This window comes from Prosopis cineraria, unplaced genomic scaffold, assembly GCF_029017545.1.
Source record: "Prosopis cineraria cultivar Desert tree isolate PC_DT_omini unplaced genomic scaffold, ASM2901754v1 PC2, whole genome shotgun sequence".
In the NCBI taxonomy this organism is placed as follows: Eukaryota; Viridiplantae; Streptophyta; class Magnoliopsida; order Fabales; family Fabaceae; genus Prosopis; species Prosopis cineraria.
Window position 1 is genome coordinate 36,498,091 of NW_026555333.1, and position 13,098 is coordinate 36,511,188.

Genomic DNA, 13,098 nt, shown 5'->3' on the forward strand with positions numbered 1-13,098 from the left:
ACCTTATTAAATAATAATAAAAATAATAAGATAGTATTGCCTTAAAGACAATTAAATAACTTATTGGAGAATGTAATTAATTTAGTTGAAAATGCTTTATACTTCTTTTGGTCAAAAATATAAACAGCTTTTAATAATAATTCCCATACCAATAACATCATTATTTTCTTAAAAATATATATTATTTTTCCTTTTTGCTCTTAGTTTCAATTTATGATGAGTAAAAAAAAGTTATAAATTCAGAGAAACGAAAATATAGATTAATAAAAACAAAGGGTAAAATTAATGGGATTTTTTTTTTACAAATACTAAGTTGCTATCACTTCTTCATTCAAATTATAAAATACTTTTAGATAAAATTATATATATTAATATTTCTTATCAAATACACTTTATAGCCTTAGTTTTTAAGACAAAAATATAAAACTTTTAAAAATACCCTATTTTTAATATTTCATGTTATAAAAGAATATTAAAGAGAAAAAATATAACATAAAAGTTATATTGAATTTGTATAATTAAGAAAACTTTATTTTTAATCAAATGTTTTATATTTTAATATGTCGGATCTTTTTTAAAAGTATTTTATGAATTAGGATAGGGATAGTAGCTTAAATCAAGATTAACTTAAAAAAAGTTTACATTTTAAACTAAAGGGAGTACTTTTAAATGAAGGGAGTAGACTTTATACGTAGTAAAACAATAGACAAAACTTGTTTACCAAAGAGGAAAGTAAAACAATAGACAAACTTATTATCATGATTCCAACTTTCCAAGAATATGGGCCAGGGCTAAGCTAAAGTGGGTCCCAAACTCAGCATGTGTAGTCCCTCCATTTCTGCACAATCTGAAGCCACCCGTCGTACTTATTGCTCACTGGTCATGGTGTTCCCATTCTGATCATTTATCAAAATCAATTCCGTCCAAAGCCACACCATTATAAAAGAGTGGGGAAAATAGAAAGTGACAAACCCTAAATTTTCCCTTATTGATCCCAACCAGAATTTTCTATTTCTTTATTTTATTACAATTAATTCACACTTATCTTCTTCATATAAATTATATATATTTACAGAAGAAGCTATCAGATATATATATATATATATATATATTACTCCGTGTGGCTGGCTTAAAAGACTTACCCAGAGAGACACGATCTTTTCTTCTCGATCGTATCCATGGCTTCAGAGCAAGTTGCTGATAAGTCTTCAGTAATCATACCACTTCTGGCTGATCAGAATGCTCTGAACCACCATGTGACGGTGGCGGAGAAAGGTGGCGATGATCTTCACAGCCTTCAAGTGGGAAACACGTCCTTTTTCAAGACTTGTTTTCATGGGATCAATGCTATCTCAGGTTCGATATATATTAATTTCTGCTCTTTAATTTTTGTTTTTGTTTCTATTGATCGATATAATTATTTTGCTTTGTCTGTTTGCTCTCGTTAATCTCCTCTCTTCTTTTGTCTTCAATATGTCTGTGTTAAATGCCTCTTCAGCTTCTTTCTTTCTTCTTTTTCTCTATATATCTCTTAAAAGCTTTTGTCTTCAATCTGTCTCTGGGTTTCTTTCTTTCTTTCTTTTGATATTCATCTCTCTTAGTTGAAAAAGCTTCAGATCTGCTTGTTGGTGGTTCAAGATCACTAGTCACTATGAAAATAGTCTCAGTTTAAACCCTCGCTATAAGACTTTTAAGTTCTAAAAACTTCAGTGGTTGTCTTGGAGAACTGTTCCTAACATAGTATGAAATCCGAATCAACCCGCCTGGATTGAACGAGTAAACTATTAAACTAGTGTACTGAACAGTTTCATAAAATTTTGATTATAGTTGGATTGCAGTTTTGATTATTAACTCTTGAACCAGTTCCATAACTGATCAAGTTTTCAGTACAATAATTCATAAAGCACATCGACTCTTCATCCTTTTTGTTTCATAATTTAGTTCGTTTTCGGTCTCAAGAATAAAGATTTAAAAGAAAAAATGAAGATAAAACTCTATGTTGTCCAGGAAAAAGTGTTTATATATATATATATATATATATATTCCTTAATAAGATTCTTAGATCCTGGATTTAGTAACAAGCTATATATTGAAAATTATGAGTGAAAAAATATCGAAAGTTCTGGATATTAGAAAGTATAAATTGATTGATACTGTCTGTAGAAACCAAAAGCTGTTCTAGAAAGTACCATGCATATATGATTCATATAATTAATAAAGTTTGAAATAATTTCCAAACTGTATCATACCAAGCTTGTTTTTCCCTCTTTTAATATTATATATTATAAATATGCGGTCCTCGAGATTCATATATATATATATATATATAATACGTATATATTAGGTTTTGTTTCAAAGATGGAACATGTGGACCAATTAGTACCTTAACTTTTAGCCTTTTTTGGTATGGATCGTGATGAGCTGGAATCTTCTAGCCATATAAGAAAGAAGTACTTCAATTGAATACCAAAACTATTTTCATTATTTTATACCCAAAACAAAAGGAAGAAAACAAAAAGTTTTTCCAAAAAGTTAATGTGCAAAGGAAGACAAGATATATAAACAAAGTGTGTTCAAATTCAATTCTTAATGGAATTATGGAACCAAACAAAAATCTCTATATAATATTCTTAAAAATACTATGGACAAATATACTTAATCCAAGTCTCTGAGTCATTTCTACATATATCACGACAACACTAAAAAGTGACAGATGTATATAGCGTCTACGTTCTGTCCCTTATTTTATTTTATTACTATAAAATAGTTTTCGGCGAGATCTCGGAAGAAAAAAAATTAGCTAGCAATCAGAGAAACGTTGTCCTCCAATTTTTTTTAAATAAATAATAAATGTGTAAAATAATAAAAAGTATAGTTTTTGAGATGCATTATATGTTGTTGTCAACAAAGTTATAAAGTACATTGTAGGTAGCCCCAAGTGTTTTGTCTTTTTATCTGTCTGTCTTTAAATGGCAGGAAGTAGGAATCTATCTTTTTAGCATCTTCACGGATTCAATAATTGAGACAAGTGGATTCATTGGCATTTTTGGAGATAAAATAGCGTGGATTCAAATTTTGTGGCTGTCAAAATTTGACCATGATTTTAAAAATTAGAACGGACTGGACCGGCCTAATGAAACGCTTAAGAACAAAACAACTGTTAGTTTAATATAGTAGAAGCCCTACAAGGAGGAAACTAGCCACAAAGCCCAACAACTAAAACCCACCAATAGAAATTGGGTTTGACAGAAAGAACTAGTCCTTTGTAAAGTGACGAATCAAAATTAAAATTTTTGTTAAAAAAATATTTACATTTAATGTCTAACAATATGTTAAATAAAATTATATTTAATAAAAGGATACATGTGAGAAACTAAAAGAGCAAAAAAAAAAAAAACCAAGTAAAGCCCATTGAAAAATCAGACATGTTCCCAAAAAAAAATAAATAAATCAGACTAAAATAAAACATGAACATAAAGTTTTAAAACATAAGCATAGTACAGGTGAAAATTTTTGGAACTTGGGGGCCAAGAGCTGTAATTTTGCAATACACAGATCAACAACACTTCTAATCCCCCAACCTTTCATAGGAAAGATGTTATGCCCACCCTCTCCACCGCTTTTTTATTTTTTATTTTTTATTTTTCCACTACCTTTTTAAAAATTTAAACTATTCAAATTAAATGTGTATTTTTAAAAATTATTAAATTTAAATCATCAAATTTATTTTAACTATCTAGATTTGCAATAATTCTTCTTCTGCCTTCCTTTAGAAAGGGGAAAAGCCAACTCCCCCACCCAAGTCTCAATCTATTACTCCTTCTGTTAAAAAATATAAGATATTTTTTGAAGAGTTGGGTATTAAAAAATGTAAAGTATTTTTAGTCTTTCAAGGTGTAATCATTGTTTTTTTTTCCAAAAGTGTCCCTATTGATAGTGATTTTATATTTATTACAAGATAGTTAATAGGGATAAATATAAAAAAATAGGGTTAGTTTGAAAATAGGTAAAAGCTTTATTGTGAGGTGAGATTCAATTAAAAATATTTTACATTTTTGAATGGAGGAAGCACCTCTTTGGGCATAACATATACTATTAGCTCATTCTTTTGTTTGTTTGTTTTCCATTTTTTTTTCCTTGGTGTTTGTTCTTTTGATGGGACTCACTCTAAAAGTAAACTTTACAAATTAAATTAATCATGATCACAGCTTAACCACGTTCCAACCGTTGACCTTTGAATTAATATTTCGTCTGATTTTATATTTTTAATTTAAAACCTTGATTGTGTCTAATATTTTCTTTTTTAATTAAATATTAAATATTAATGTAAGGTTTTATATTGTTCTCTCCACAGACTAATTAGGATCTTTTTTAAGAAAAACAAGTCAGTAACCGGGGAAAAAAACAAATTATTAAACCTCTTCATCTTCAAACTAGCTACGCCTAAAGTCGTTTGACAGCATGATCGATCATTTTTGAATTTGAGAGACTTGTTAGATGTTCTCCACATTAATTAAGGAGAGAAAATTAAAGCATATAAAAATAGTTCTAGTGTGTATGAATAATGAATTCCACTTTCTTTCCTTTTTAATACATACTTTGTATATGTGATGCAAATTAAAACTTGATACTTATGCTTGTGTTGTTGTCATCATATAGGAATTGGAATCGTATCTATCCCTTATGCACTAGCATCAGGAGGCTGGTTAAGCATATCATTGTTGTTTCTCATAGCCATTTCATGCTATTACACTGGCTTGTTGGTTCAAAGATGCATGGACATGGACTCAGACATCAAGACCTTCCCGGACATCGGAGACCGCGCCTTTGGCCGGAAAGGACGGCTAATGGTCTCCATTGCCATGAACTCAGAGCTCTACCTTGTGGTCACAGGCTACTTGATCTTGGAAGGAGACAATCTCAACAAGCTAATCCCAAATATCAATCTTCACATTGCAGGCTTAACTATCGGTGGAACCACTCTTTTTGCAATTGTTGCAGCTCTTGTTATTTTGCCTACTGTTTGGTTGCAGGATTTGAGCCTTCTCTCTTATGTCTCGGCGAGCGGCGCCCTGGCTTCCACCGTCTTCCTCGTCTCTCTACTTTGGAACGCCACCATTGATGGAACCGGATTCCATGGAAAAGGAACTACCATTTTCAAATGGAGTGGAATTCCTGCTGCTGTAAGCTTGTATGCCTTTTGTTACAGTGCACATCCAGTCTTGCCAACCCTCTACAATTCCATGAGAAACAAAAGTCAATTTTCCAATGTAAGTATTCTGTTTCCATTTTCTCATGACATGTATAAATGTTGGATCTATAGGAGAGCATCTAAAAAGAGAAAGATTCTTTTGGACCTAGAGTTATAAAAGATGCATACGAGTGTCGTACTCAAAATTATGTTAACTCAAAACCTCAAGATATTGAATTTATAATATCAATTTATTTATTTACATCTTCACATGAGAGAATTTCTTTAATAATCTAGTTAAAAGTAGGCATGGAATTATAAGAGAATGCATATAACTGGACTTAACAGCACATCTTGGCATCAAATCTATTGTTGAGATTATGACTCAAATATTTATTATCCTTTATGATTGTTTTTATTTATTATCTTGGCTTAAAATCTATCATATCTCTATTATATCTATAATTAAGATTTTAGGAGATATTACTTATTAACCAAGTTAATATTCTTAGTTGATGAGAACATCTTTGGTATGTGGAGCATGTAGACATACACTTGAGGAGAGATTGTAAGGTTATCCAAGTGTGAATGGACTTAAATTAATATAAAATTGGGCTTAGTAACTAATATAAAATAAAAAGGAATAATTTATAAATTTGAGCCGTGACATTTAATTTTGAGTTAAAATACAATATCCTTTCATTACTCTTCTTTGTTTTTGGGCAATCGCTCCCCATCATTCATAACATCTACAGGGTCTTTCAACTTATACATACCTCCTCTCTTAGCTTTTAACTTAGAATTTCATTTTCTTTTGCAGGTATTGCTTGTATGTTTTTCAATTTGCACTCTTGGATATGCAGCAGCAGCTATTTTGGGCTACTTAATGTTTGGGCAAGACGTTGAGTCTCAGGTGACTCTAAACCTTCCCACAGGAAAATTCAGCTCACAAGTGGCAATCTACACAACCTTAGTGAATCCAATAGCCAAATATGCACTAATGCTCACACCAATTGTGAACGCTGTGAAGAAAATAGTTTCATGTCACTACAACAACAAAAGGCTCACTCATTTAATTGTGAGTACTTCACTGCTCATCAGTACTGTCATTGTGGCTGTGGCTATTCCTCTGTTTGGCTATCTCATGTCTCTTGTAGGAGCATTGCTCAGTGTTTCTGCTTCCATTTTAGTTCCTTCTGTGTGTTACTTGAAGATCTCAGGAGCTTACAAGAGATTTGGGTCTGAAATGATCATCAACTATGGAATTGTGCTTATGGGTTTGGCTATTGCTGCTGTAGGAACTTACACATCTCTAGTAGATATTGTTCATAATTTGTAAAATCTGTATAAAAGCTGTCTATTTTGACAGTTTTTTTAAGAGTATGGTTTGATTTTTATTTCAGCTTGTATTTTTGGGTGCGTGTGACCTTGTTAGTGTTTAAATATATGCACTTACTAGTGTGGTTCACAATGTTCTATGTGCTCTGTTTGGATAAGAAGAATGGTTAGAATTGCAAGCTTCAATCGGAAAATTTTGGTTTGCATTATTGCAAATTTAAGTCTTTTTATTTCTGAATCAAAAAAGAATATTTATTGTTTACATGACAAAAAAAAAATGTTAACACAAATGATGTGCAGTAAAGAAACAAATTAATGAGTAGTAGAGCCAGCCATGTCTTTTATTATATTTTTATTTCGTATAATATATTGATAAGTTGATTATAATATAAAGAGTAATTTGCTAACTTTCATATATTCCATTGTGATTGGCCCAAAAAAAAATCATATTGTGAGAATGGGTTTGAAAATATTATTCAAGATTTAATTAGGACTGATTTATTTAAAAATGGAATAATTTTATGAACATCAATTAAATTTAACCAATTTTTTTAGCAAAATTAGTTAGAAGTGATTTATATATAGATCCTAGGAGCTGAAATTTTGGAATGTTTTTAGGTGGGAAAAACTGAAGAAGGGAGATAAAGATATGTTTAATTTGTCCCTCCCATTTGCAATATTATGCTACTAACTACAACTACATCATTGGCCTATATCATTTATAATTATATTGTATCACAAATCATTAGTCCAAAATATTATATCCCAATATCACATAAGTTTATGGGAGAATCACATTCAATTCCTGTTGAATAAGAACAGGGCTTGAGAAAACAAATAATTTTAGTATATATAATAATTGGATTTATGAATGTTAATTAGTTCATGTGAGCCAAGCTCGCCCGTATCTTGACTCAGCCCATGAATCAAATACAACATTAATAAACAAGCCTTGATCATGTCTAAAACAATGAGCTTAATAGAAAATTTAATTAAAACAAACTTTGAACCTAATTCAAGCTGAAACACACACTGGATATTAATAAGTTCATAACCTCTTGTTTGAAGATATTCTTCATGAGCTTCACTACAAAATATATGTATATATATATATATATATCTGTTAATTTATAGCATTATCTTTGGGAAACTCCCAAAAATCTATTTCCCTTGTGTATGAAATGGACATTTGAAAGATCTCTTGCAAAACGTGCGTTGCAAGTTTCCCAAATGTCTTTTAATTTATACCATTTAAAGTTGATTCAACCATGAAATAAGGCATAATTAATTTTTCTTGTAATCCACTAATCCAGCACCCTAAACAATTCAAAATATCTATTACCTTCAAGTTTCAAAAAGGTTGAAGCATACTTCAAGTTTTATCATCAACACTAACGTCAATAAGTTATTAATATAACCAGTTAATTGATCATCCTCTAATCCTATTTATAAATTATTTCTAGCATGTTTTATTTTAACCAAGAAAAAATTTAAACCTCATTAACTCTATCCAAAAATTTAACAAATTTTTAACTTTACTCTTATTAAATATATATATTTTAAAAATAATATACTCTAATATTTAATAACATTTCTAACATTTAATAGGGGTAAGAAGGTAAAGATGAACACAATAATTATTATGATTTCTTATAAATAATATCAAAATAAATACTTTCTCTATCTTATAAATATATGACCAGAGAAGTATATGATAACAACTAACAAAAGTATCATTTGCTAGTTGGTTTCTGTAACATACAAAAATAATAAAAATAACACCATCATCGCCATCATTCATCATCCAGTTCTTCCCAATCTTGTTCCACCTCTTGTGCGTTTCTCCTCTTTAAAAACACAACTAATTAACAAGCATCTATATTAATATAATAAGTTAATTAACAACTAGTTAATCTATGCCTCCTCTAGTTCATATTATAAATCACTTTCAACTACGTTACTGGAGCCAAGGAAGAGTGGTTAACTCATTAAATCTATCTTAAAATTAAAAAATATTCAAACTTTTCCCCTATTTAAGAGAGATAAACACTAACTGAGGAGCTATATATAGAAACACTAAAATAGAATTACAATATTCTTTCAGTAATTGACAATAGGGGTAAAATTGAAAAATTTTAATTAATAGCCTTCTATGTGGCTTATATTATCGACCGAGTAAGTAACCTTTCCTATAATAAAGACAAAGAATTAGAGTGCGTGTGTGTATAAGGGTGAATTGCATATAAGGCCCGCCCCCAAAATGAAAACAATTGTGCCTAAAGCCCAAAACCTTTTAAATTGTTTTTGCAAATCTAAAGGCCCCCACATATGTTTCTCCATGAAAAGGCACATTTGCCTTTAACCACATGAATTATATATAATAAACTGATATTGTATTTTTTACATATGAATCTTGTTATGTTCTCTAAACAAACATTATGTTATACAGATATTATAGTTCAACTTAACCACAATGTATAATAAACATACATTATTTATGTGTATACTTTGTCATGTTTTTTGTAAGCATTGTGTTGTATATACACTTGAGAAATTTATACATTTGAGTCAAATGCATCTTTGCATGAAAAAAATATATTTGCATTTGAGGCTTTTGGGCTTGCAGAAACAATACAAAATGTATTGGATCTTAGGTGTGATTTAATTTTTTCCATTCTAAAGGCATTAGATGCATTTCTCCCAATATATAAACATATATGGGTACTCGGGCTAGCCATAAAAGCCCAATTATAAAAAAAAAAAATAGTTTTCTCAACCTTGCCCTAGAGTTTTTTCGAACTTGAGGTTATCTACTCTAGTTTGTAAAAGGGCTATTGGTTTTCATAATCAAGTGCGCTCAAATCCCACAATATACATCATGGCTAAACATATTAGCAAATGATTGGACTGTCTCTATTTGGACCTTAAAATTCTTGGGTGCTTTAGCAAAGCCTTGTTTCCTATCATATTCCAAACTTGGATTGGATCATTCTTATGTTCCTTCTCATTCACCCCATCTTCCTTCTCATTCACACCTTTAGGATCCAACCCAAGGTGGGGAAATTATAATCAAAGGCCTACTAGCCTTTTTAGTGAATTATTATAGTACTAAAGACTAGGTTAATTCGATCGATTGAATTAATACCTTGACAGATTTAATGAAATATTTTGTTTATAACTAATTTAATTATGATTTTAACAATTAACTCTCGAACTAGTGCCTTTAATAATTAGTTTAATAACTGGTCTAGTTTTTAGCACATTTTGAATTATATCCTCATGACTTGAGCAAACTAAAGAAAAACTAATACCCAAAAATAAAAAAGACATTGTTAAGTTCTAAAATCTTAAAACATGATATCAATCAAGTAAACAAGAGTTTTTGACAATTTCTATAAAGTACAAAGGCTTGAAATTTTAAAAGAAGCCCAATCTACATAAACCCTGAACCAAATCATATTGACACCATATTAACCAATTAAACTTCATAAATCCTGAATTAACAGTCCAATCAATTAGACTTTTAAATGTTTAATTATTTCTACCAGGGAAGTGTAAGTTCCCACAGCTGCAATAGAAATTCCCATAAGGATGATTGCATAATTGACGATCATATCCCATCCAAACTTCTTATAATTGCCTGAGATCTTCAAATAACACACGCATGGAACCAGAAATGAAGCAGACACACTCAACAAAGCTCCGACCAGAGACATCAAATATCCGAAGAATGGCACGGCGAGGGCGACGACCACGGTGCTGAGGAGCAAGGCGGTGCTCAGAACTAAATGTGAGGCCTTCTTCTTGTTGAAGCTTGAAGGGATTGTGGCTTTTATGGCGTCCACAATTGGTGTGAGCATCAGAGCATACTTTGTTATTGGATTCACTAATGTTGTATAAATTGCAACCTTTGAGCTTATTTTTCCTTTTGGAAGGTTTAAGGTTACTTCTGATTGAACTTCTGATCCGAACATCAAGTAACCCAGCACTGCTATTGCTGCATATATTAAGGTGCATAGTGTAAAGCACACTAGAAGAACCTGAAAGAATAATGATAATAATAATAATTAGGATGCAAGTTTATTTATTATATATTTATCTGCTTCAAATATATTTATTCATTTGACAAGCTAAGCAATCACAAAAAATATTTTTCCTTGCAACTTGTGTTTAAAAACTTGAGGATATTGATTTAGATAATGCATATTTAAAGTGACAAGATGTCACTTAATTAGTCTACATCAATAAAATATATTAAAGCATAATACTAACAGCGTCACATCAACAAAGATTAAATTAAAAATAGTTTTGGGTTAACAAAATTTTTGATCCCTCAAATTTCTATTAGTTATTGATCAAAATTTTTAATCTTGCTCAATTAAGTTCCTAAAGTTTTATACCCTCTCTCTTGTTCAAAATGTAAGCAACTTTTAATAATAATTCGCACACCAATAAAATTCTTATTCCCATGACAATATATTATTTTTCTTTTTTATCTTAAGTTCTAACTTATGATGACAGAGAAAAAGGTTATAAATTCAAAGATATAAAAATCTAGGTTAATAAATATACAAGAGGTAAAATGAAAAAAAAAATTACATAGACTAAGTTGCTTATATTTTGGATAAGATTAGCTGCAAGAAAATGTATATTTTAGACTAAAGGGAGTATCTAATTTCATATTTTTATTTGATCCCACTGATCAAGCAATTTTTTATACAATGCATGAAAAAGTTGCTATAGATCCTTGAGCTAAAAATTACACACCACATATGTGTCTAGGATTATATATATTCAAACTATAAGAATTAATTGCATATGACTATGAAGCTTTAGGACTTAATTAATAAAAATTAAACTTCATGAACCAAATATATAATTGAGGAAAACTTGAGGGGACCGAAAATTTTGCTATCCAAAAATAAAATTAAAAGTCAAGTAACCCTAGATGGGAGCCAAAAATATATTTAAAAAAATGAAAAAAAAACAGTACTGGTGTACTTACATTAGAAAACTGATGTTTGTTCTTCATAGAAGTGTAGAGATTTGGAAAAACTGGATGAGCACTGTAACAAAAAGCATATAAGCTAGCAGCAGCAGGAAGTCCTTTCCAGTTAAAAAGAACACCTTTGCGATAATGAAACCCTGTCCCATCAAACGCACCGTTCCACAACAAAGCACAGAGAAATATTGTAGAAGCTAAAGCCCCAGTGGCTGACACATAAGAGAGAAGGCTCAAATCTTGCAACCAAACAGTGGGCAAAATTATCAGAGCCGTAAGAACAACAAAACATTGCATGCCACCAATTCTTATCCCTCCTATGTCCACATGCACATGTGTTATGAGCTTGTTGAGGTTGTCTCCTTCCAGAATAAGATAACCTGTTACGACCAGATACAGTTCACAGTTCATGGCTATGTTCACCATCAACCTTCCTTTGTCTCCAAAGGCTCGTTGGCCTATGTCGGGAAGAGATTCTATGGTGGAATCTTTGTCCATGCATCGTTTTATTAAGATTCCTGTGTAATACGCTGCGATGGCTATTATGAACAGAAGTATCAAGCTTAGCCATCCTCCTGATGCTAAAGCATATGGTATGGAGACTATCCCAATCCCTGAAATAAACCAAACAAGTAATTAACAATAGAGAGCACAGCATATACTATTCTTTTGTACATCTGATACTGTCAAGTTAGATTCGAGTATTATTAAACCTCTTTCACTCAACCCATTGTCATGAGTCTTACATAAGATACCTTTATAGTGAAGTTTATAAATTTAAGGAATTCTTCCAACTAATAAACGCTTCTCCTTTTGAACTTGTACTCATAACATTACGTCTTTCATTAGGAGACCGACCTCCCAAAAAGGGCTACCTATTGAGTATCCTAACTAATAGTAAGCTGAGTAAAGTAACATGGAGTGGAGAGCCTTCTCACTAAGTTTATGGATCTATGTACTTTTTTTCTAGCCCAACTCTATTTGATGTGAGATTTTTTCTCATACTAAGTCAAGCCAACTCATAGTTGACATCCCAACAATAGGCCACTGATCTTTTGAAATGAACTCTTTCTTTAAGTTTGTGCTCATGATATTTGATGCATAGATTCTCAAATATTTGGCAGCATCAGATATTGTTAAGTCGAAGTCTGAGAAGTAGAAAGAAACTATAATGAAAGTAAATGAGAAGTGAAAAAGAAGAACCTGAAATGCCATTGACGCCATGGAAACAGGTTTTGAATAAGGAAGTAGTGCGAGAAGAAGCATGAACGTCTTCAGGAGAAGAAGTGGTCATGGTGTGTTTTGTGTTGTGTTTGAGTGCAGTTTTGTGAACTGTTGTGTGTTGAAGTTTCCGAGTTATGAGGAGGTTTATAAGAAGGTGGAAGTAGCGGGCACTAGTGGAACTGTGCATCGCTTGTTTTAAGGCTTGAAATAATTATGCATCGCACTTACATGCCCACATGGCATATCTTTTCTTTATTTTATTCCGTTTCTTTTTCCTTTCAAAATGTATCCCATCAACACCAAACACCCAATTAATGTTTCAAAAGCCTTCACAGAGGATAAC

At 31.1% G+C, this 13,098-nt stretch overlaps 2 protein-coding genes across 2 annotated transcripts; one reads left to right on the forward strand and one right to left on the reverse strand.

Annotated features, from left to right (window-relative positions):
• The first annotated feature begins 941 nt into the window (after positions 1-941).
• On the forward strand, positions 942-6,738 carry LOC129300439 (amino acid transporter AVT1I-like). The gene is made up of 3 exons (XM_054939018.1): positions 942-1,356; positions 4,660-5,270; positions 6,012-6,738. Exons 1-3 carry the CDS (start codon positions 1,179-1,181, stop codon positions 6,528-6,530), a joined length of 1,308 nt encoding a protein of 435 aa, XP_054794993.1. The 5' UTR covers positions 942-1,178; the 3' UTR covers positions 6,531-6,738.
• A 3,105-nt stretch (positions 6,739-9,843) lies between these two features.
• Positions 9,844-12,895, reverse strand: LOC129302069 (amino acid transporter AVT1I-like). Its single transcript, XM_054940743.1, has 3 exons — positions 12,735-12,895; positions 11,535-12,145; positions 9,844-10,569 (listed from the first exon to the last, which is right to left on the reverse strand). The coding sequence occupies exons 1-3, from the start codon at positions 12,823-12,825 to the stop codon at positions 10,045-10,047; spliced, it is 1,227 nt and encodes a 408-aa protein (XP_054796718.1). The 5' UTR covers positions 12,826-12,895; the 3' UTR covers positions 9,844-10,044.
• Between the last annotated feature and the right edge of the window lie 203 nt (positions 12,896-13,098).

Excerpts from the sequence above, each read along its gene's own strand:
- LOC129300439 (XM_054939018.1), top strand. The coding sequence starts at position 1,179 with ATGGCTTCAGAGCAAGTTGCTGATAAGTCTTCAGTAATCATACCACTT. Across the intron at positions 1,357-4,659 it reads TGGGATCAATGCTATCTCAG|GAATTGGAATCGTATCTATC; the intron begins GTTCGATATATA and ends GTCATCATATAG. Across the intron at positions 5,271-6,011 it reads ACAAAAGTCAATTTTCCAAT|GTATTGCTTGTATGTTTTTC; the intron begins GTAAGTATTCTG and ends TTTCTTTTGCAG.
- LOC129302069 (XM_054940743.1), bottom strand. The coding sequence starts at position 12,825 with ATGACCACTTCTTCTCCTGAAGACGTTCATGCTTCTTCTCGCACTACT. Across the intron at positions 12,146-12,734 it reads TGGCGTCAATGGCATTTCAG|GGATTGGGATAGTCTCCATA; the intron begins GTTCTTCTTTTT and ends GGTTTATTTCAG. Across the intron at positions 10,570-11,534 it reads ACAAACATCAGTTTTCTAAT|GTTCTTCTAGTGTGCTTTAC; the intron begins GTAAGTACACCA and ends TTATTCTTTCAG.